Consider the following 23,713-nt stretch of genomic DNA (forward strand, 5'->3'; position numbering starts at 1 on the left):
GGTTTTGGGCTCAATCCCCAATAGGGGGCTGTGCAGGAGACAGCTGACCGATGTTTTGATCTCTCTCTCTCAAAAAAAAACAAACAATTTAAAAAAAATCAATGTAAGTGTCAAATCTTGGCTTTGCAGCAGAGCTTGCTTACACATGTCTATTGGATTCTTTCCAGGTCTCTTTATTAAATTTATAAATAAATCACCAAAATAAAGATTTTCCCTGTTCTTTATATGGAAATGTAAAACAGAAGTTGGTTTTCTTGGCTGATAAAAGCATAAAATACAGAGTAGTAAGTTTGAACATAGTATTATTTTCACAGTGCTTTGGTTAAATGTTGATATAAAGCAAGTTTTGGGGGTTATTTTGAATGATGGAGTAATGGTATTAGAGAGAACTTAATAACAGAAAGTGTGAAAATCTTGATTGGGCTATTGGCTTTCATTTGCTGACTTGATTATTCTGTTTCCTCTAAAACCCATTGCATTAAACTGTATTAAAACAGTAAGCATTTGTTAGTTCTCTGGTAGAAGCTCTGGAGGTGAGTTCACCTTAAATTGAAAGATTTTAAATTGCTATCACTTTTTACCTTTGTCATTTATAAATTCTAAATGATCAGCATAAAATGTATTTGGTAGGAGAGGACATGTTTAGTGTATATTATATCTCAGACTGAGTTACTGCCTCTTATATCAGGAAAGATAAAGCACTACAATTGCTTATATTCAGGAAGTACAGATGATGTGGATATTTATATTTTACATGTAATCACCAGACTCCATTTTATGTATTAGCATTTTCCTTGCTTATGGGAAAATAGTGAAATGACAGATTCTTTTATACCTTTGTCTACACCCTCTCTGAGAGAGGTTTTGATAACCACTGAAATGGTAAAATATGTGAGATGTAATTACTAAATTGTAGGACTTTGTTTTAAAATAAGTATGTTATACCTTAAACATCCAAGTGAGAGTTGATCTTCAGGATGGTTCCTTTGGAAGCACTACTTATTCCAGCTATGCTAAAAGGTGTAAAGTTTTTGGAATGCTTTCAAAGCAGCCTGGAGAATCAGTGTATGACTATGCAAGAGAATCTATCTCATCATTTTTAGTTGCACCAAAAAACTCTTTTTGGCAACTTAATGTGACCTCTCTCATTCACCAAACCAGCTCTGCTTTGCTGTTTTCTTAGAATTAAACAATTAAGGAAGTTCAAAAGAATGTGCCATAGGTTCTGAATTTGCAAAAGAGAGTATTTTGAGCATAGTTAGCATCATTTAATAGAGGAATTGTTTCTTGATGTCACTACTTTGATGTTTAGATTTTAATTTTCAAAATTAAGTTTAATTATCTTACAGTTAAATATAATAATAAAAAAATCAAAGTCTTTATCTTGTTTTCTATTTTTTGTTCCTTTCCCTGATAACTCTTGAATTCAATCTTGACTACTGTAAAATAGTTTTGATTGAAGGGATAGTAAGAAAAAAAAATGGATCCAATATTTAAGATAGAAGTAGCTTAAAGAAACAACAGCCTTTACCTCCATCCCTTTTTAAAAAGACATTTTCACTCAGATGAACGATTTGAATTTAAAGACTGGAGATCATTTTACAAAGAAATTGGAATAAATTTTATATATTAATTATGCTGACTTTTAAGCCTACATATCACAGATAAAATATTTAAAATTGCATAACCATTTCATGTATCACTTATAACTTTAAAGTTGTGAATGTCTTTTTCAAAGATATGGGACCAGAAGTCTATTTGTAATTTGAAAATGGGTCTGCATACCATTACTTATTTTGAAACTTATCTGGGATATTAAATAATATATCAATTCTTAGAAATGCTATTCTAGATTTATATTTTAAGGACCATTTCTAAAATAATTTCAGTATTAGAGTTTTGTCATAATGTTAGGATTCCCCATAGGAATTATTGTTGTTCAGCTGTCAGTTTAATGATATATGAGATAAGTATTTAGAGGTAAAACTATCTCAAGATTTAATGGAAAAGTTTAATTTTAAGATATGATAACAATTCTGACTGCAGACAGTTTGAATTTTTAGGGCTTTCCTAATGAGCTAATCATATGGAAGCATTCATTTTGAAGGTATAAAACTGTGCTCCATGTACGCTACTTATAGCTGAACTGATACATACATTTTGACAAAAGAGAGAAAATACGGATTAAAATATTGAGTACTCTTAATTTTGTTAGTGTGATGCAAAATTTTTTTTCTACATATAATACTATACATAGATAGCTTTGGATTACAGTTCTCAAAGATAGTGAAACCACTGGCCTTTTCCAGCCGTCATCCCCTCCTCCTTGGAGGTAAATTACTTCCTTACTGCTATTGACTTTTTATACCTCCCATCCCTCCAAAACACACCCACTTGGAAAACAAAACAGACCATTTGTGCAGGTCCTCATTGTTAGTGCTTCTGAGGTATTTACTGTCAATACATAGGTTTCACCTGAAGTGTTGAAAGATGCTACTTACATAGGCATTTTTGTTTTTTGTTTATTGTTTTTTTGGTTGACAGCTTTTTAAAAATATGCCACTGAAGCTGAGCTCATTAGTAATATAATCAAACATTTTTGTTAATATTTAATTTCTCTTTTATGTATTTTTATGTGTGGGTGTTTCTTACTGGTTTGCACGTTTTCCTTTTTGTTTCTGAAATACTTAATTGTGCAGGTTGTAAAATAGATTAGTACATTTTCACTTTAAGAACACTTTCTCCTTAAATTGTTCTTCTGAGATAACTATTTTTAGGGGAAATCATTTTTTAAAGCCACTAAATTATATTTGTTATTTTTGTACATGCATAACTAGGTGCTGAGGGCACTAATCTTATGGGAGAACACTTAACTTTTGTTCTAGTTGAACTTTTCTTATACATTATTACTTAAAATTCTATAGAAACAGTGTCATGAAATCTAGGTTGAGAGAGAATGCAGTATACATGAGAACACTTAAAAGTCCAAATAGAAATTATTTATGGGGACAAAAGCAGAAGAATACTGCTAGTGCCATAGAATGGAAGCACAAGGGCAGCATTCACACTGTACAAGTATTGCGGAGAATATGTAAAGATAGGGATTCTGCTCTATTGGAGATCGAAAATGTCTCTATTAAAGTAGTTGGAAGGGGAAAAAATGGTCCAAAATATGGAATGTAACATGGGCACTGTATTGTAAACTGTGTCAAGATTACCCAAATTGTAGTTATTATTGATCAAAGTTTAACTGCTTTATCATTTTTATTTTAAAAGAGGATACTGGATGTCAGAAAATCTGTAATATGTTTTAATTGAGAGATGTAAATAATGTACACAGACTTGTATGTGATGGGATGGGAAGAAATATTTAAATTCTAGGTTTTTTTAAAGAAGAAACTGAATGTTTATTACAGAAATAAATAAATAGTTATGTTTGGCCATGAATCCTGATTTGTATTACTGTTTATTTTTGTTATCGATGTTTCCACACTGAACACATTCCTACAGAAATATTGAAAGTATTTGGAATAGGCTAACATTTAAAATTTGGTAGGCATTATTTTTTATAATGTTTATAATATCCCTGGAAGTTAGTATCTTAGTCTTACATACTAGAAAACTAAAACTCATTGTATGTCACTGATTAGGACTAGGTTTAAAAACCCAAATATTCTCCGAATAGGCACAGCAGTCTTGAAAAAGAACAAAGTAGGAGAGATCACAATACCGGATATCAGATTATACTACAAAGCTATAGTAATCAAAACAGCCTGGAACTGGCACAAAAACAGGCATACAGAGCAATAGAATAGAACAGAGAACCCAGAAATTGACCCAAGTCATAATGCTCAATATTTGATAAAGGTGGCAAGAGCATACAGTGGAGTAAAGACAGCCTCTTCAATAAATGGTGTTGGGCCCTGGCCGGTTTGGCTCAGTGGTTGAAGCATCGGCCTGTGGACCAGGGAGTCCCGGGTTCAGTTTCTGCTAGGCCCTAGAGGCTAGGGGCATGTACCAAATAAATAAATAAATAAATGGTGTTGGGAAAATTGGACAGCTACATGCAAAAAAATGAAGCCAGACCACCAACTTACACCATATACAAGAATAAACTCAAAATGGATAAAAAGACTTAAATGTGACTCATGAATCCATAAAAATCCTAGAAGAAAATGTAGGCAACAAAATTTCAGACATCACATGCAGCAGAATTTTAAGATACAACACCTAAGGGAAGAGAAAGGAAAAACTGAACACATGGGACTACATCAAACTAAAAAGCTTTTGCACAGCAAAAAAAGCATGAAAATGGAAAGGGAACTAACTATATGGGAGAGCATAATTGCCAACAATATATCAGATAAGAGGTTACTTTCAAAAATATATAGAGTACTCAACAAAAGGAAGTCAAAGAACCCAATTAAAAAATGGGCAGAGGACCTAAAGAGACACCCGTCCAAATAGGACAAACAAATGGCCAAGAGACATAATGAAAAAATGCTCAATGTCACTAATCAGAGAGATGCAAATTAAAACAACAATGAGGTGTCACCTCACACCTGAATGGCTGCCATCAACAAATGAAACAACAAGTGCTGGCGAGGGTGTGGAGAAAAGGGGACTCTAGTACACTGCTGGTGGGAATGCAGACTGGTGCAGCCACTATGGAAAACTATGGTGTTACCTCAAAAAGTTAAAAATTGAACTGCTATTTGACCCAGTGATCCCACTTCTAGGACTACTGTATATCCTAAGAAGCCTGAAACACCAATCAGAAAGAATATATGTACCCCTATGTTCATAGCAGCACTATTTACAATAGCTAAGGTCTGGAAACAGCCCAAGTGTCCATCAATAGATGAGTGGATAAAAGAGCTGTGGTACATACACAATGGAATTCTATGCAGCCTTAAGAAAAAAAGATCTCTTATCCTTTGAGATGGCATGGAAGGACCTGGAGAGTATTATCCTAAGCGAAACAAGCCAATCAGGGAAGGACAAATATCACATGATCTCACTTATTTGTGGAATATAATGAACAAAACAAGTTGAGGAACAAAATAGACCCATAGACATGGAAGTGGGGTGCTGACTGACAAACCTCAGAAGAGGTGGATGTAGGGTGAGTGAAGAGATAAACCACAGAATTTTTAGGCATGTATGTGTAAACAAGGACATAGACAATAATGCTGGGGGTGGGGCGGGAGTGGGAGGAGGGTGTCATTGGGGGGAAAAAAGAGAAACATCTGTAACCGAAAAAAAAAACAACAAAACAAAACAACTATTCTTTGACCTTGAAACCAACACTTTTGTTTTTGTTTTTGTTGTTGTTAATCCTCACCTGAGGACATTTTTCTGTTGATTTTTAGATAGATTGGAAGGAAGGGAGGGAGAGAAAAAGAAACATCAGTGTAAAAGAGATATGTGGATTGGTGACCTTCCCACACCATGTAGTGCCCTTGACCACGAATTGAACCTAGGGCCCTCTTGACTGGAGGCAGATGCCCTGACCACTGAGCCAAACCGGCCAGGGCTTGTTTTTCTTTAAATACACAGTAGTGTCCTCTTATCCTGGATTACCCATGGTCGACTGTGGTCTGAAATTATTAAATGGAAAATTCCAGAAAGAAACAATTCGTAAGTTTTAAACTGCACACCATTCTGAGTAGCATGATGAAATCTTGTTATGTCCTGCTTCATTCTGCCCAATCCTGCCCAGGATGTGAATCATCCCTTTGTCCAGCGTATCCATGCTGTATGTTCCTGCCTGTTAGTCACTTAGTAGCTGTGTCAGTTATCAGAACAACTGTGGCGCTATCACAGTGCTTGTGTTCAAATAACCATCATTTTACTTAATAATGGCCCCAAAGCACATGAGTAGTGATGCTGGCAGTTCAGGAATGCCAAAGAGAAACTGTAAAGCGTTTGTATGTAAAGGAAAAAACATAGTATATATAGGGTTAGATTGCAATGCAAGGTTTCAGGCATTGACTAGTCGTTTTGGAACAAATCTCCTGTGGATAAGGTGGAACTACTGTACTATTACCATGAGAACAGTTAGCAAAATATTTAATTGTGGTCCTTTCCATCAAGCTAAGATTTTATCAAATTTTGTCTTCATTATGGACCTTAAAGAATGAACAGTATTGCGCTGGCCGGTTTGGCTCAGCGGTTGGAGTGTCGACCTGTGGACCAGAGAGTCCCGGGTTCGATTTCCGCTAAGGGCACATACCAAAAAAATAAAAAAAAATAAAAATAAAAAAAGAATAAACAGTATGCCCTGGCCTGTGTGGCTCAGTTGGTTAGAGCATCATCTCATACACCCCAAGGTGGTGGGCTCCATTCCTGGTCAGGGTATATGCCTAGGTTGCAAGTTCAATCCTGTCGGGGTACGTACAAGAGGCAACTTGTTTCTCTTGGTAGATGTTTCTCTCTCCCTTCCTCTCTCTAAAGTCTATTAAGAAAAAAAAAAAAAGAATGTTGGCTAAGTTCCAAAAGGAAATGCGTATTTTAGAGTATTCTCAGAGTATCATTATTTTAGAGGTATTTATGTTTAGAGGCATTTGTGTTTGGACTGTCAGGTTGAAAATATTTTGATAATGGTAGCCACAAATGCCCAATGTCACTAATTTGAGCAAAAGACTAGGAGTAGAAATGCTAGTTCACGCTGATATGGACTGCTCCATGTTTTAATAAAAACATCCTGTTATTCTGCACATAGAGTATGTACAGAACATCTGTGTGTAAAGAAATACTCATAAAAATTAACTATATTTTGATAATTAGGTTTATTTGTCTCTTGTAAATTTAAATAGTTAATTCTTTATTATATTATATGGTCTGGAATGATGCATTTTGGTAACACAAAGGTTCTAATTATTCCTTTAAACCTTAAAGGACCCCCTTTGGGGGTCGAACGACCCTTTCACAGGGGTCGCCTAAAGACGCAACAGTAGCAAAATTACAGTTGTGAAGTAGCAACGAAAATAATTTTATGGTTGGGGGTCACCACAACGTGAGGAACTATTGAAGGGTCATGGATTAGGAAGGTTGAGAACCACTGCAAGTTTAAAGCTTAACCATATATATATGTGTGTGTGTGAGTGTGTGTGTATATATATATTTAATTTTTCTTTATTGATTTTAGAGAGAGAGGAAGGGAGAGGGAGAGATAGAAACATCGATAAGAATGAACATCAATTGGCCGCCTCCAGCATGCCCCCAACTGGGGATTTGGCCCACAACCTGGGCATGTGCCCTGACTGGGAATTGAACCTGTGACCTGGGTTGACGCTCTAGCACTGAGCCACACCGGCTGGGCAAGGTTTAACCATATTTAACAGATGTTTTACACTGTCTTGTTTTAAACAGCATAATGAATATAATGCCACATTTTTATGATTACCTAAGATTACCTTTACAAGCAGGCTGCAAAATATAGCTTCCTTTCCTAAGGAGTTATGTAGGGCTGATGGCTGGCTTCTATGCCCTGCTTGTACGTTCTTTTGCCTTTACACTTCAGATTTGCTGGAAGCACCCTGACTCTTCACTCTTGCTTTTATGATGGCTCAAATCCTTCTGTTTTCTAGGCAATAATGAAGGTTGCAAGGAGAAATTTATAACCAAGCTTATTAAGTTGATAAACATCATTTTACAAATGCATGGGCTGTATAACCACTACTTATCAATGTTCAGGGCCCATTATTTTTTATGCCTTTGTTCTCATTTTTTGCATTGGTTTAGAATTTTTTTAAAATAAACTTGTATGTCATCAGTCATGACCCTGTCTCATTCACCAGCATTCCCACAGGAGAAAAGGGATTCCTAAATTGAAAGACTAGAAAAATTTCTGGCAAGGAACTGTTAAGGTAGTAGTCTGTTCATGACTGACTGGATACTTCAATCCCTTGTCTTTTATCTGCAATTCCAAAATCTGAAAAGCTTGAAAAACAAAGTATTTTCTCCACCTCCCTCCTCCTTTATTGATTTTAGAGAGAGAGGAAGGGAGAGGGGGAGAGAGAGAGAGAAATGAGAGAGAACATCGACTGGCTGTCTCCTGCATGCCCCCCATTGGGGATTGGCCCACAACTTGGGCATGTGTCCTGGCCGGGAATTGAACCGGCAACCTCTTGGTGCATGGGTCCACACTCAACCACTGCGCCACACTGGCTGGACCAAAGTATTTTCTTTTTCTTTTTATCTTCACCCGAGGACATTTTTGCATTCATCTTCAGATAGAGTAGGAGGGAGAGAGGGAAACATCAATGTGAGAGAGACACATCAAGTGGTCGCCACCCACACAACCGGAGACAAACTGCAACCGAGGTACGTGCCCTCAGCGGGAACTGAACCCAGGACTCTCCGGTCCGCAGGCCAACGCTCTAACCGCTGAGCAAAACTGGACAGGGCCCAAAGTATTTTCTTGATTCAGTGCAAACTTAACCTGATCTGAGGTAAATAGTTTTTATCTCTCTTAATGTAAAAACTCTTAAATTTAACTGCCAAATACTGTATTTAACACCTCTGGCAGGAGGGTTAGGAAGGGTGACATAATGTGTATATAGTATATGATTATTTCTTTTCTAAAGTCCAAAAATTTTTGAATTCTGAAACATTTAGCTACAAGTTTTCAGATAAGGGATTGTGGACAAAAATCAGGAAGGCACTTTTTAAGTGCTCTTCATTGGTCTCTTGTGTTAGTCACAAGTTATGTAGGAAAATGGAAAATTATGCTGAACTTGGTGCCAAGAGAGCTAGGTTCTCTGTTTCCCCTATTTACTTTGTATTTTTGAGGTACACTCTTAAGCTTGGAGGAACTCAAGTTCTCATAGCCAGAAAGTGGCAAAGCTGGGATTTGAAAACAGTCTTTAATTTTTCAATGCTTAAACTGTTACTCACTACACTTCCTTTGTGTGTGTATGTGTGTCTTTTTGTGGGTGGAAACCACACTTGGGGATTCCTACTTCTCAACCTTAAACATCTTTAACCAGATCCATATGGGACTTCTTCAGTTCCACTTCCCTCCTGTTGGAAGGTCTCAAAGATTCAACATGCCTTACTCCTTTCTCAGTAGCTGCCAATACCCTTATTATTTCATGGGTTTTTCCCAAGCTTAGGTGTGGAATAAAACACCTAGTAGCTTCTCCAGCTTCCTTGCCATCCTTGATGACAAGCATTCGGGCCTTTTCATTTCCAGGATCCTGCTGCTAATCACTATGGGGATAAACAAAAGTGATACACATAAAATAATAACATAATAAAACAATATAGGGAAATTACAAAGAATAATTTTTGCTGTTTTTATTCTAGAGTTCCCCATGGAGTCACATTTTGATTTCTACCCTTTATTTCTGAAAATGATTCACCATTTACCCACCTTTTAAAACTCCCCCTTTAGATGCATTTTAGATGTGATGATAGTTACAAAGTAAGAAAGAATAACAGGGCCATTGGTTTCGGTCAATAATTTGAACTCAATAACTTCTAGACTGAGTAGTGTCTGTTTTACTAGGGTTTTGTTTTTGTTTTTTTTAACTGTGATTAAAAAATGAGTTCCTCTGAGCATTTTTATACTGTAGTTGTCTCCAGCTAGCTGGGTGTTCTAGCAGAGTACATGGCCCAGAAGTACTCTGTTGAATTAAAAAATTCAACATACATTTATTTGTTAACTATGTGCCAGGTGGAAGGCATGCAAAGTTAAATAAGTTATAATCATGCTGAACAGAAATATAACCAATGTATTATACATAGCATTGTAGGGGTGGAAAATATATCCCTTATTCCCTTCTGGGTTCTTTGGCTGGTCTAATAATTACATTGACATAAGACAAATAAACAGGAGAAAAACAAAATGTATTTTTTTGTACGGGAGTTCCATAAAAATGAGACTTGAAGTGAGCAAGGCAAGGTTTTATTTCTTTCAGACAAATAAACAATACATTTGTTAAGAATTGACAAGGCAAATGATTTGGGCTTGGGGTAGTAAATTGGTGAAGAAGTGAAGTTTGTTAATACAGCCTGCTCTGCCCTAAATTTTCTATCGCTGGTGATAAGGATGCCTTCTACCCTCCTGGTGCAGGGAGGATACATTTCATGTGGGACATTTATCTCCTTTTAGTGGGAGGACAAAGGAGGGACAGAGTGTTCCTTGCAAAGTTTCTCAAATACCTTTATTTCAAAATCATCAATATGCCAAAGTGTCTATTTTGGGTTGGCATATTTTGCTCCTCTTCAGCATAAATGAGCATAAAAATCCAAAGAAGAGGGGTATAAGACATCAGGAAAGGCTTTCTGTGGGGTGGCATCTGACTGCCTAAATTCCCACCCCAGTTCCGCTTGCCGACTGAACACCAGCTCTCAGTGCCTGCTTCCTAACGGATAAATGGGGCTAATTGTGGGATCTTCAGCACGGGATTGCTAGTTAATTCACGAAGAGAGCTGGAAACAGTTCCTGGCTGGGTTGCCCAGCAGAACCTAGTCTGATGGTCGTCCTGCAGGCTGAGAACATAGGTCATGTTTGATTTTTCAATGACACATTGCTTCTCCCCTGACAAGTTCCATGTTTCAAGGCCAACCAATGCGGTGCAGACGCTCTGTTTACCAACACAAGTGGAGGCGAGTTCTCCAAAGCCCGGCCCAGCCCACTCCAGATGACGACAGCAGGCGACACCTCTGTCCTCACACGCCCTCCAGCCTCCCGCGCTCTCCAGTCTCGTTCGTCAGCCCCAGGTTCCATCTCCACCCAGGAAACACCCTCCTCCTCCTGCCCCACTCTTTCCCCTCCCGCAGGCTCCCACACCACTCAAGAACCACCCTCCCCTCCTCCCCCACCTCTGCCCCGCCCCCGGCCGCGGCGTCCCCGGAAGAGGCGCGTCCTCGCGCGCGGCCCCGCCCTCTGCTGTCCCGTGATCCTCGGTGTCGGTCGCGCTCGCAGCGGTGCCTCCTCGGCCGGCGAGAGCCGGGGCACCTGAGCAGATACCCGAGCCTCGGGGGGCGGGGCTTCCCCGCGGGGTGGGGGTGTCCCGGCTGCAGGCCCGCCTCTGCGCGCCAAAATCAAATCCGAGACCCGCCGGCGGGAGAGCCTCTGACGGGACAGCTTCTGACGGTCGAAGTCCAGCCTGCAGGTCGCCGGCGGCGCAAGCACCTGTGTCCACTTCCCAGCCCCCCCACTACGCGCTCCGCCCGCCACCAGACGAGGAATGGCCACCCCACCCAAGAGGAGCTGCCCCTCTCCCGCGACCAGCTCTGAGGGAACCCGCATCAAGAAAATTTCCGTCGAAGGGAACATCGGTAAGGAGCCCGGGGGATGTTGAGTCCGCGGAGGGGGACTCGCGCCGGCTGGCCGCACCCCTGCTGCTCCGGGTGAGGACCTTCCTCCCAGGCTGGCGCTGTGGCCGCGGCCTGGCACCCCGTCCGCATCCCGGCGTCCCCCGCTCTGCCCGCTGCTCCCTGGCCCGCGGTGGCGGCCTCCGGGCGGCGGGCCTGCGACGAGCGCGTTGGGCCGCTTTCCTCCTTGATGGCTGGGATCACGCCCAGGGAAGGTGTTTTTTTTGGGGGGGGGGGGCCGTTCCTGGCCTGTAATTTACATGCTTTAAATGACCCCTGCTAGGTGGACTCTTCCGCGGGGCTTGGCAAACTTGTCGCTTTACTTCCTCCACCGCCAAGGCTGAGGACGCTGCCAGCGCCTGGGCGAGTCCCTGCGCTCGGCCCCTGGCGGACCTGAGTCCTGCCCCGGGGTCTGCCTTTCCCCGAGTCAGAGGAGGGGCTGTCGTGCGTGCAGCCCAGTGTCCTCCTTTCATCGAGCACAAGGCTTTCACATGCTTCCGGTTCGCGGGTCTGGGTAGTTCTTTTTTATTGCCGGGTAGTATTCCACTGCGTGGTCGTACCACAGCTTCTCTCTTCCCGACTGGTGGGCACTTGCTTCCAGTGTTCAGCGACTGTGAGTAAAACTGCTCTGCACAGTGGAGTACAAGGAAGGAGGTTTTTCTCTCTTTCCTACCACAGGACCTATGCCTGCTATTTCCTGTTTTGAAAGAACCAGTTTATCTCCTAGTTGGGCACTCGCCACTCATGCGTACGACAAATGTTTAATTCTCACCACATGCAAAGCACTTGGACTTCCTCTGTTTCTTTCTGTTTTAAAAAAAATAAAGTACTTGGACTTTTAAAAAGCAAGGCAAGCCCAGCAAGGCCCAGTGGATTGACGGTCCGTGCACCGAGGCCGCGGGTGGTTTCCCGGCAGGGCCTATGCCTGGGTTGCCCGCTCGACCCCCAATAGGGGGCGTGCAGGAGCCAGCCTGTCGACATCTCTTCTGGAGGTTTCTCTCCCCCTTCCTCTCTAAAAACCAGTAAAAACATATTAAAGAAAAAAAAAAAAAAAAAGAGGCAAGGCAAGCAGATGTCTTAGCATCTCTCCAAGGGATAGATAAAAGCTGAATATACCCTCAAAGAGGACATCTTATTTCATTGCTTCATTAAGGCACTAGTGGAAAAGGTCCGTATACAGTTGGACCCTTGAACAACACGCATTTGAACTGTGAAGGTCCATTTATATATGAATCCCCCCCCCAATACAGGTACTGTTTCTGTGGTTGGGAGTCTGTGGATGCTGAGGGCTGATTCTATGCTTTGATCTATGCCATTTTATAGAGAGGACTCGAGCATCCGCAGATTATGGTATCCATGGGGTCCCAAAACTAATCATCTCTTGGATACCAAGGGACAACTTAAGTTTGGGGGCAATCAAAAGTTATGTGCAGATTTTTGGCTGAGAAGGGAGTGATCACCTTTAACCCCCATGTTGTTCAAGGGTAACATGTATATGTAGGATTTGGATGCTACAGTTTCAGGTATCCACTGTGGGTTTTGAAAGTATCCCTCATGGATGAGTGAGAACTACTGTAATTGTGTTGCCCCTGCTTGAAATTCTTCTGACTTCCTCTTTATCTACAATGGAACGAGTTGCAAACTGATGGCCTGCGTTTGTACACTGTTGGCCAGCACAGATTTGAAAAAAAAAATTTCATTAAAATATTAGCATTAAATTTGCTAGCATTAAATTTTATGATTTCCCGTAAATTCTAGATTCTTGACTTCTGAAAAATCTGAATATCTGCTAACACTGAGCCTGCATTTCTGTCAGACAACAATTTGCTGTATGGATGGGCTATATTCCTTACCACTTACTGTCTTTCCTGACACTGAAGCTTTGCCACTTGTTGCATTGTTGTTCCCCTCTAATTTGTTAGACCCAAATAAGCTATAAATGTACAAATTGTGTAATCTGTGTGTAGAAAACAATTTTGTGATTCTTCCCTTTCTAGAATTTGAAACTTAACTGGTCATTTTAGTTTTATACTCATATACCAGTCTTATGTTCTGTGTTACTAAAATACTCTCTTATGGAGGCTTTACCTGTTTCTTCTCATCTTACTAGTCTGTACAGAATAACTTTTGGCATTATAATGCCTACTTGGCATTTGTAATTGTTAGGTCCCATGACTCTTTTTTAATCCTCACCCAAGGACATTTTTGCATTCATCTTCAGATAGAGCGAGAGGGAGGAAGAGAGAGAGAGAAACATCAATGTGAGAGAGACACATCAACTGGCTGCCACCCACATGACCCCATCCGGGGCCGGGAACAAACTGCAACCAAGGTACGTGCCCTTAGTGGGAACCTAACCCAGGTCTCTCTGGACCGCGGGCCGAGGCACTAACTGCTGAGCCAAACCTGCCAGGGCATGACTTTCTTTTTTTAATATTTTTTTTTATTGATTTTTAGAGAGAGGGAGGAAGAGAGAGACAGAGAGAAACATCGATGGGTTGCCTTTGGTCCACACTCCTACCAGGGACTGAACCCGAAACCTAAGCATGTTCCCTGACGGGATGATGCTTAACCAACTGAGCCACACTGGCCAGGGCAGGTCCCATGAGTTTTTAAAGTATTAACATCAGTGTTCTTGGTTCTTGTTCTTCTTTGCCTTCATAGACTATTGATTTATTACTTAGCTTATGTTCTAGCTACCCCCCCACCAAAGTTAACAAACTGGATATTAGTCCAATCGGGAATTACAGGTAATTATTGTTTGAATTAAATGTAACTTTTGGCCCTGGCCGGTTTGGCTCAGCGGTTAGAGCGTCGGCCTGCGGTCCTGAGAGACCCGGATTCGGTTCCCGCTAAGGGCACGTACCTCGGTTGCAGTTTGTCGCCGGCCCTGGTCGGTTGTGCGGGTGGCAGCCACTCGATGTGTCCCTTTCACATCGATGTTTCTCTCTCTCTCTCTGTTCCTCTCTCTCTCCCCCCCACTCTACCTGAACAAAAAATGGAAAAATGTCCTCGGGTGAGGATAAAAAAAATAAAAATAAAAATAAATGTAACTTTTGTTATTCTTAAAATTCCAAAGTATGACCACATAAACTTTTTCAGTTTGTAGGTAGGATCGGAAATAAGCTGAATTCTAGGCTAAGTGCTTTCAGACTCTAGCTGATTGATGCTTGATTTCTTTTTTTTTTTTCTTCTTCTCTTTATTGATTACAGAGAGAGAGGAAAGGAGAGGGAGAGAGATAGAAACACTGATGAGAGAGAACATCGATTGGCCGCTTCCTGTATGGCCTCCACCAGGGAGTGGGCCTATATCCTGGGCAGTGCCCTGACTGGGAATTGAACCGGTGACCTCTTGGTGCATGGGTTGACGCTCAACCACTGAGCCACACCGGCTGGGCGATGCCTGTTTTTTTTTTTTTTTTTTAATCCTCACCTGAAGACATTTCTCCATTTTTTGTTCAGATAGAGTGGGAGGGAGAGGGGGGAGAGAGAGAGAGAGAAACATTGACGCAAAAGGGACATATCGAGTGGCTGCCACCTGCACGACCAACCAGGGCTGAAGACAAACTGCAACCGAGGAACATGCCCTTAGCGGGAACCAAACCTGGGTCTCTCTGGACTGCAGGCCGATGCTCTAACTGCTGAGCCAAACCGGCCAGGGCAATGCCTGAATTCTTAAATGTGTTCCTTGGGTGTTTTTTCTGAACATCACATTTTCCTTATCTTCATCTAGCTCAGTGAATGACTGGTGATCATTTTTTATGTTTCCACTTAACTATTCTTCTAAATGTCTTATAGTCCATATGCTTACCCTCTTAACACAAAATCTTTGAACACCAGTATTTTTCCCATAATTAGATCCAATAGTCATCTAATTTATCCTTAAAAGTTTTTCTACTGAGCTGTCCTTTGTGTATTACATTCTTATTGACCCTCCTCTTTTTTCGTTCTCTGTGTGTGATCTTTTAAAGTTCTTCCAGTTTGTTCTTTCTTTCTATTGCCCTATTTAATGTTCTAGGTTTGAATATAGTTCTGTATAAGTCAAAGGTAAGTTCTTTTTGCCCTCCTTGGTACCAGTTTGTAAGGTGGAGGAGACTTTTCTTATAAGCATACTGCAGTTGCTTTTTATGTTTATCTATGTGTGTGTGTATACATATATAGGGTGTCCTAAAAAATGTATACACACTAAAAAAGTATAATTATAAAGCCAGTGTTTATTAAAATATATTTTATTTTCAAAATGTAGTAGAATCACCCTGGCTGGTTTGGCTCAACAGTTAGAACATTGGCCCACGGACCAAAGAGTCTCAGCTTTGATTCCAGTCAAGGGCATGTACCTCAGTTGCTGTTTGGTCCGCTGGTCGTGCAGGACGCAACCAGTCCATGTCTCCCTCTCCCCTTTTTCCCTCCCATTCTATCTGAAGATAAATGGAAAAAAATATACTCAGATGAGGATTTTAAAAAACAAAACAAAATGTATTAGAATCTACAGATACCCTGCATACACACACACACAGAAACACATTTGCTGACTAGAGATGTCTAATATAACCACATTTGGTGACTGCAGATAGGAAAGGTGTGGTCACTAGTAGTACTGCTATACCCTGTTAAATTCTAGATCAAGACTTTTCCTACTATTAAGTGGAATATATTCCTGGGTAATTTGTAAATAATGAATACAATGTGTTTTCATTACAACTGAATACCCTCCCACCTCCAATATCTCAGAAACTAGTGAATGATCAGGTGACGACTTTTTTTTTTAAGGATTAGATAAAGTATACAATGCACAGAACCATGAAGGTGAAGCAGAGAAAACATGGCTATTGCTTGTAGGAAGTACTTTGCAAAAATGTTTTTATAATTTATGATAACCATAGTGTCATATGATAATTACTGTAATATAATACACTACTTTTCATTATAAAACTATAGGCATTGGATGCATCTTTATGTTGATTTTATAGTTTATTGGATTGTTTCTAAATTCATTTTAGAAACGAAAGACCTATTTTGTTTGTAAACAGAATGGAGGCAATAGAAAGGAAAATTTTGAAAATGTGAGAGCCTAGAATGACTGTCTACTATGTTACTTGCTTATCCCAGCAGATTCCATGAGGAGGGTATTATTATTATATCCATTGTATTATTGGGAAACAGGCTCAGAGGTTTAGTTACTTACCCAAAATCACATACCTCATTAAGTGGGAGAATAACCTTAACCACTTCCCACAAAGTTATTACTCATTGCTTGGTTAAGGAAAGTGAGTCTAGGACTAGTATTCTATTTATTTATATATATATATACACACACACACACACACACACATATATGTATGTGTATATATATGTATATATATATATCCTCACCCGAGCCTGAGGATATTTTTACATTTATCTCCAGATAGAGTGGGAGGGAGAGAGGGAGGAAGAGAGAGATAGAGAAACATCAATGTGAGAGAGACACTTCGATTGGGATTGGTTGCCATTCGCGTGACCCCAACTAGGGCCGAAGACAAACTGCAACTGAGGTACGTACCCTTGGCCAGAATGGGACTTTTTGGTCTGTGGGCTGATGCTCTAACTGCTGAGCCAGACTGGCCAGGGCTAGAACTAGTTTCTTTTCTACCATAACATCTTGCTTAAAATCTCACCAACTTTTTGATTCTTCTCTTCCATTGTTTTGGTAAACTAAAACCAATAACTAATATGTTTAATACTAGTGTGCAAGGACCCTTTTAGTTTTCATTTAAAAAAAACTAGGGTAGCCCTGGCCAGTTTGGCTCAGCGGTTAGAGTGTCAGCCTGCGGTCCAGAGAGACCTGGGTTCGGTTTCCGCTAAGGGCACGTATCTCGGTTGTAGTTTGTCCCCGGCCCTGGTTGGTCGTGCGGGAGGCAGCCACTTGATATGTCCCTTTCACGTCGATGTTTCTCTCTCTCTCTCTCTCTCTCCCTCTCTCTCTCTCTCTCTCTCTTCCTCTCCCTCCCTCCCACTCTATCTGAACAAAAAATGGAAAAATGTCCTCGAGTGAGGATAGAAAAACAAAACAAAAAACTAGGGTAGCCCTGGCCAGTTTGGCACAGCAGTTAGAGCCTGGGCCCACGGTCCAGAGAGACCTGGGTTTGGTTCTCACTAAGGTCACGTACCTCGGTTGCAGTTTGTCCCCAGCCCTGCTTGGGTCGTGTGGGTGGCAACCACTTGATGTGTCCCTTTAACATCAAGGTTTTTCTCTCTCTCTCTCCCTCTCTTCCTCTCTCTCCCTTCTACTCTGTCTGAACAAAAAATGGAAAAATGTCCTCAGGTGAGGATAAAAAAAAACATTAAAAAAACAAAACTGAGGTACAGAGAGGTAGAAGGAGTGTAAAGGGGAGATAAATGGTGATGGAAGGAGACTTGATTTGGTGTGGTGAACACACGATACAATATACATATTATGTATTATAGAATTGTACAACTGAAAGCTATATAATTTTATTAACCAATGTCATCCCAATAAATTCAGTAACACTTTTAAAAGATCTAAAGAGAAAGTTTAGGAAATTAGATGTTTTTGTTTTATGTATAGTTTGCTATTATAGTCATGCGCTGCTTAACAATGGGGATACATTCTTAGAAGTAAATCATTAGGTGAGTTTGTCTTGGTGAGAATATCATAGAGTGCACTTATACTAACCTAGATGGGATAGCTTAGTGCTCCTAGGCTACAGTCCTTTTCAGTGTGTTACTGCACAAAATGACACGAGATTAAATCAAGCACAAGAGAAAATGATGTAATCAAAAGACGTAACCATGAGATGTGTGAGGCTGCTGAAGGTGTAACACAGCATACTGTTTTTCAGTGAACTTTGTTTTTTTTTCTTTATTGACTTCAGAGAGAGAGGAAGGGAAAGGGAGAGAGAGAGAAACATTGATGAGAAAGAACATCAACTGGCTGCCTCCTGCATGTCCCCCACTGGGGATTGGGCCCACAACCTGGGCATGTGCCCTGACTAGGAATCGAACTGGTGACCTCTTGGTGCATGGGTCAACGCTCAACCAGTGAGCTACTCAGGCTGGGCATGTTTTTTATTTTTTTAAATGAATTTATTTATTTATTTTTATCCTCACCCGAGGACATTTTTCCAACTTTTGTACAGATAGAGTGGGAGGGAGAGAGAGGGAAAGAGAGAGAGAGAGAGAGAGAAACATCGACGTGAAAGGGACACATCGAGTGGCTGCCACCCGCACGACCAACCAGGGCCGGGGACAAACTGCAACCGAAGTATGTGCCCTTAGCGGAAACCAAACCCGGGTCTCTCCGGACCGCAGGCCAACGCTCTAACCGCTGAGCCAAACCAGCCAGGGCTAAATGAATTTATTTATTTAATCCTCACTTGACCTACTTAGAGAGGAGGAAGAGAGAGACAAACATCTATCGGCTGCCCTATGTGCCTGAGCTGGGATGGAACCTACAACCCAGGCACGTGCTCTGACTGTGAATTGAACTGGCAACCCTTTGGTGCACAGGATGATATTCAACCAGTTGAACCACTCAGCCAGGCTATTTTTTTTTGTTTGTTTGTTATCTTTTGTTTGTTTGTTTTGTTTTTGTTTTTTTAAATCCTCACCTGAGGATACTTTTCCATTTATCTTCAGATAGAGCTGGAGGGAGGGAGGGAGAAAGGAAGAGAGAGAGAGAGAGAGAGAGAGAGAGAAACATCCATGTGAGAGACACATCTATTGGTAGCCATCTGCACAACCCCAACCTGGGCCAGGAACAAACTGCAACCGAGGTGCATGCTCTTGGCCAGAATCGAACCCGGGACTCTTTGGTCCACGGGCCGATACTCCAGTCACTAAGCCAAACTGGCCAGGGCTTTTTTCTTTTATTTTAATAAATAGAGTAAACTCTAAAGTAACAATAAAAATTATATATAATAAATATATAAACCAGTAACATAGTTGTTTATTTTCATTATCAAATATTATGTAGTGTACATAATTGTATGTACTATACTTTTATACAACTGGCAGTGCAGTATGTTTGTTGTTTACACCAGCATCACCACAAACACGTGAGTAATGCATTGTGCTAAGACATTAGGACAACTGTATGTGTCTAGGTGATAGGAATTTTTCAGCTTCATTGTAGTTTTTATGGAACCATTATAGTACATGTGGTTCACTGACTGAAATGTCATTTTTGCTCCGCATGACTATAAATTTTGAAAAGCTAAAGACTATTTTGGTTTTTATTTTTCTGGTAAGTTTTCTTTCTCAGTTTTACTTTTCCTCTCACAATAGCTGCAGGGAAGTCAACATTTGTGAATATCCTTAAACAAGTCTGCGAGGATTGGGAAGTGGTTCCTGAACCTGTTGCCAGATGGTGCAATGTTCACAGTACTCAAGATGAATTTCAGGTATGAAAATAAAATTTAACTAAATAAATCAAAACCTTTTGGTTTAGAGAAGCAATAGTATTTAATCTCTTGGGTGTTCTCTTGTTTTTCTTTTTTTCAATAAAACTTTCAAATCTAGCTTTAAGTCTTTATGTTCATCTGGGTGGTTGATACAGGGATGTTTTTATCTGTGTAAACACGGAACTATAAGATTTAGGGAACACCTAAGATTGATACACTTTATTATATCAAAGTAAAAATTTTTAAAACTATTTTTTCTTTATTGATTTTAGAGAGAGAGGAAGGGAGAGGGAGAGAGAGATAGAAACATCAATGAGAGAGAACATCAACTGGCCGCCTCCTGCATGCCCGCCACTGGGGGTCAGGCCCACAACCTGGACATGTGCCCTGACCAGAAATTGAACTGGCGACCTCTTGGTGCGTGGGTCGATGCTCAACCACTGAGCCACACCGGCCAGGCATAACTGAGTATTTAAAATGTAAATTATATATACAACGAGAAATCATTAGCAAGAAAATCTGTAAAGTTTGAGGATATATGATTTTGAATAACCAAAAGTCTTTTCTCACAAATCTATTTGCCAAGGGTAGTTAACTTTACATTTGGGGTCTATCTCAGTACACCTCAATCCTTAGAATAATCAGACTAAAGCTTGAAGGGATTTCTTTTCTATACGGACTCCATTTTCTTAAATTTATATTTTTGCTGGGGAAAGGCACATTTAGCCTTAAGTAGAATTTTTTTTTTTTTTTTATACTCACCCGAGGACATTTTCCCCTTTTTTGTTCAGATAGAGTGGGAGAGAGAGAGAGAGAAACATTGATGTGAAGGGACACATCGAGTGGCTGCCTCCCGCACAACCAACCAGGGCCGGGGACAAACTGCAACCTAGGTACATGGCCTTAGCGGGATCCAAACCCGGGTCTCTCTGTACCGCAGACCAACGCTCCAACCGCTGAGCCAAACCGGCCAGGGCTTAAGTAGAATTTTTAAATGGGTAAGTTTGTTTATATGCTTCTTTCTTTCAACAGTTTTTATTGACATGATGTAAGTATAGAAAAGTATATGAAACCTATGTACAGTTTGAAGAACAGTTTTAAGACTGACATCTTTGTAACCATCATCCAGGTCAAGAAAGAGAACATTACTATCATCCTAAAAGTTCTTCTCAGGTTACAGTATTTCATTCTCTAGAGTAACAACTCCACTGGGGTAATAACTCATAAAATAACTATTGTGGTAATGATTTTCCTGCTTTCTAAAAATAATTTGACCATACATGAATATGTCTTTAAGAAATATGACATAATTTTGTCTGTTTTTGAATGTTACATAAACAAAATCAATTGTTTGCGTCCTTTTTCCTCTTGGATCTTTTGCTTGATAAGTTTATGAAAATTGTCCATATTGTTGTGTGCAGCTGCAGCTTGTTTTCATTGCCATATAGTATTCAGTTGTATTCATGTATCACTGCTTGTTCATTCTACCTGTGATTAAATTTTGAGTGGTTTCTAGTTTAGTTGCTGTAAAAACAGCTCTCCTGTCAACATGTATCCTGGTGCACACATGCAAGATTTTCTCTAGGAATAAATTAAAATTATTGGGTGGTGGGGTATACATATAAAAACTTTCCAAAATGTGTTTACCAGTTTACATTTCCCATAGTGTACTCAAGCTGTTATTGCTCCATATCTTTGCCAATATTTAGTATTGTTCAGCTTCCTAATTTTTGTCATTCTGCTGAATGGGTAATATCTTTTTTTTTTTTTTTTAATCCTACCCAAGGACATTTTTGCATTTATCTTCAGAGAAAGTGGGAGAGAGAGAGAGAGACATCGATGTGAGAGAGGCACCCACCCATATGACCCCATCTGGGGCCTGGGACAGACTGCAGCCAAGGTACATGCCCTTAGCGGGAACTGAACACGGGTCTCTCTGTGGTCCGCGGGCCAACACTTTAACTGCTGAGCCAAACCAGCCAGGGCTGAATGAGTAATTAAAGACATCTTTTATGTCTTTTCTTTAATCCTCACTTGATATTTTTCCATTTATCTTCAGATAGAGTGAGAGTGAGAGCAAGAGACGGGGGGGAGTGGGGAGAAAAATTGCTGTGAGAGAGATACATTGATCAGTTGCCTCCCGCATGGCCCTGACCAGGGGCCTGGGACTGAACCACAACTGAGGTAAACACCCTTGATCAGAATCAAACTCGTGACTCCTTGATCTGTGGGTCGACACTCTAACTGCTGAGCCAAACCAGCCGGGCTTTTTTATATTTTTAATTTGTATTTCCCTGATTGCTAATGAGATTGTGCTCCTTTATTTAATTAATTTATTTTTCATTTCTTTCTTTTTTTTTTGGTTCAGATTTCTTTTGTGAAGACCCTGTTCAGGTCCTTTTGCCAATTTTTTTTTTTTTATCTTCGGTCTTCCTCCACCCTTCATTTTTTAACCTCTCAAAGTATGTCTCATGGCATCTTTTACTGAAGTGCCCTACTCAAGTTTGCTTACCTTTAGAAATGAGAGACTGTATTCTAAAAATATCTCTTTCCTTCTCATTTCTGGGATCAGCTGTCAGTGCAGTTATTCTCAGGTGTTAGGTAGAAAGCCAAATTAAACCAATGTCAGCAATAGAGGAGGGATTCTTTCATTGGGACAGTGTTAGACTAGATTGGGTTAGGTGGCCTCCATTTAAGGTCCATTCTAGTTTTAGTATCATAAGCTTCTAACTTGTAGTAAATATATATGACTGATTTGTTGACACAGTAAATGCCCCTGACTCTCAGTACACCTCACATTAACCTCACATTAATCAGTTTCTATATAACAAACTGATTTATAAAACCAAAATGTCAACATTTTAATTTGCAGAGAGAACTGTAATTATCAGATTTCCTGAATTAGGTCAGTCCATTCTTGTGTAGGCCCATAATTCCCAACTAGTATAAGGAACCCTTAAGAATCTTAAGTACTTGGGGTGTTTTTAAAAATAAACATTTCTTTGGTAATTTAAATATGTGGATGCCTCCTCGTTAAAAATACTGCCCTGCCCTGCCCTGGCTGGGTGGCTCAGTTGGTTGGAGTCTCATCCTATTGGTTGCAGGTTCAATTCCTGGTGAGGGCACATACATAGGTTGTGGGTTGATCCCCAATCAGGGCGTGTGCGGGAAGCAACTGATTAATGTTTCTCTCATGTCAGTGTTTCTGTCCCACCCCCTTTCATCTCTCCCTCTCTAAAATCAATGAAAAATAATTGCCCTAGTGAATCACTGTTAGTATTGAGAGTATATTGGGTTTTTTTTTGTTTGTTTGTTTTTTGTGGTACGTGCCCCTAGCAGGAACCTAACCCAGGACTCTCTGGTCTGCAGGTCGACGCTCAACCGCTGAGCCAAACTGGCCAGGGCGGTATTGGGAGTATATTGAATCCTTTAGTTGATATTGAAGAAGAGAGGTTGAAAACATTGCATTAATATACATGGGAAGATAGTTTATAATAAGAAGGTTGTCTGTTAAGTTTAGAATGGGAGCCCAGGGAATTAGTCATATTATCTTGATGACTGATGTCATTAGATTGACACATTGATGCATCTGTCTCCATTTTGAAATTTTTTGGCTTCATGGATCTGATATTCATGTTTATGGGCTGGGATATTTTCTTCACATATACTAGAGTCAAAATTGTGAACTGACCTTTCTTTAAAACTACCTTAGAAATGCTGTTATTATTATTATTAACATATACTTTTATCAGGCAGTTTATTGTAATGTAATCATGTCTCTATAATGTTACAATTGGATTACCTTCATTGGATTTTGGTGCACATTCTCTAAGGGTACCTTTATTTTTGTGTGTGTATTGAGAGCTATTATGTTGTTAGTCCTCTGTACTTCTAGATGGAATTCTCTGTACTTCTAGATGGAGTTTCAGACAGTGTGAGTGATACCAGGCAGCAGCCACAGAGGCCAAGGGAGACCTGAACCC

At 40.3% G+C, this 23,713-nt stretch overlaps 1 protein-coding gene across 1 annotated transcript in view; it reads left to right on the forward strand.

Annotated features, from left to right (window-relative positions):
• Window positions 1–11,011: 11,011 nt before the first annotated feature.
• Window positions 11,012–23,713, forward strand: part of DCK (deoxycytidine kinase) — a 38,095-nt gene continuing 25,393 nt past the window's right edge. Inside the window, exons 1-2 of the mRNA XM_036272412.1 lie at window positions 11,012–11,292; window positions 19,615–19,730. Of these exons, the coding sequence (XP_036128305.1) occupies window positions 11,202–11,292; window positions 19,615–19,730 (207 nt within the window). The 5' untranslated portion in view covers window positions 11,012–11,201. The remainder of the gene's footprint in view (window positions 11,293–19,614; window positions 19,731–23,713) is intronic.

The sequence above is a fragment of the Molossus molossus genome, unplaced genomic scaffold (genome assembly GCF_014108415.1).
Source record: "Molossus molossus isolate mMolMol1 unplaced genomic scaffold, mMolMol1.p scaffold_m16_p_1, whole genome shotgun sequence".
In the NCBI taxonomy this organism is placed as follows: Eukaryota; Metazoa; Chordata; class Mammalia; order Chiroptera; family Molossidae; genus Molossus; species Molossus molossus.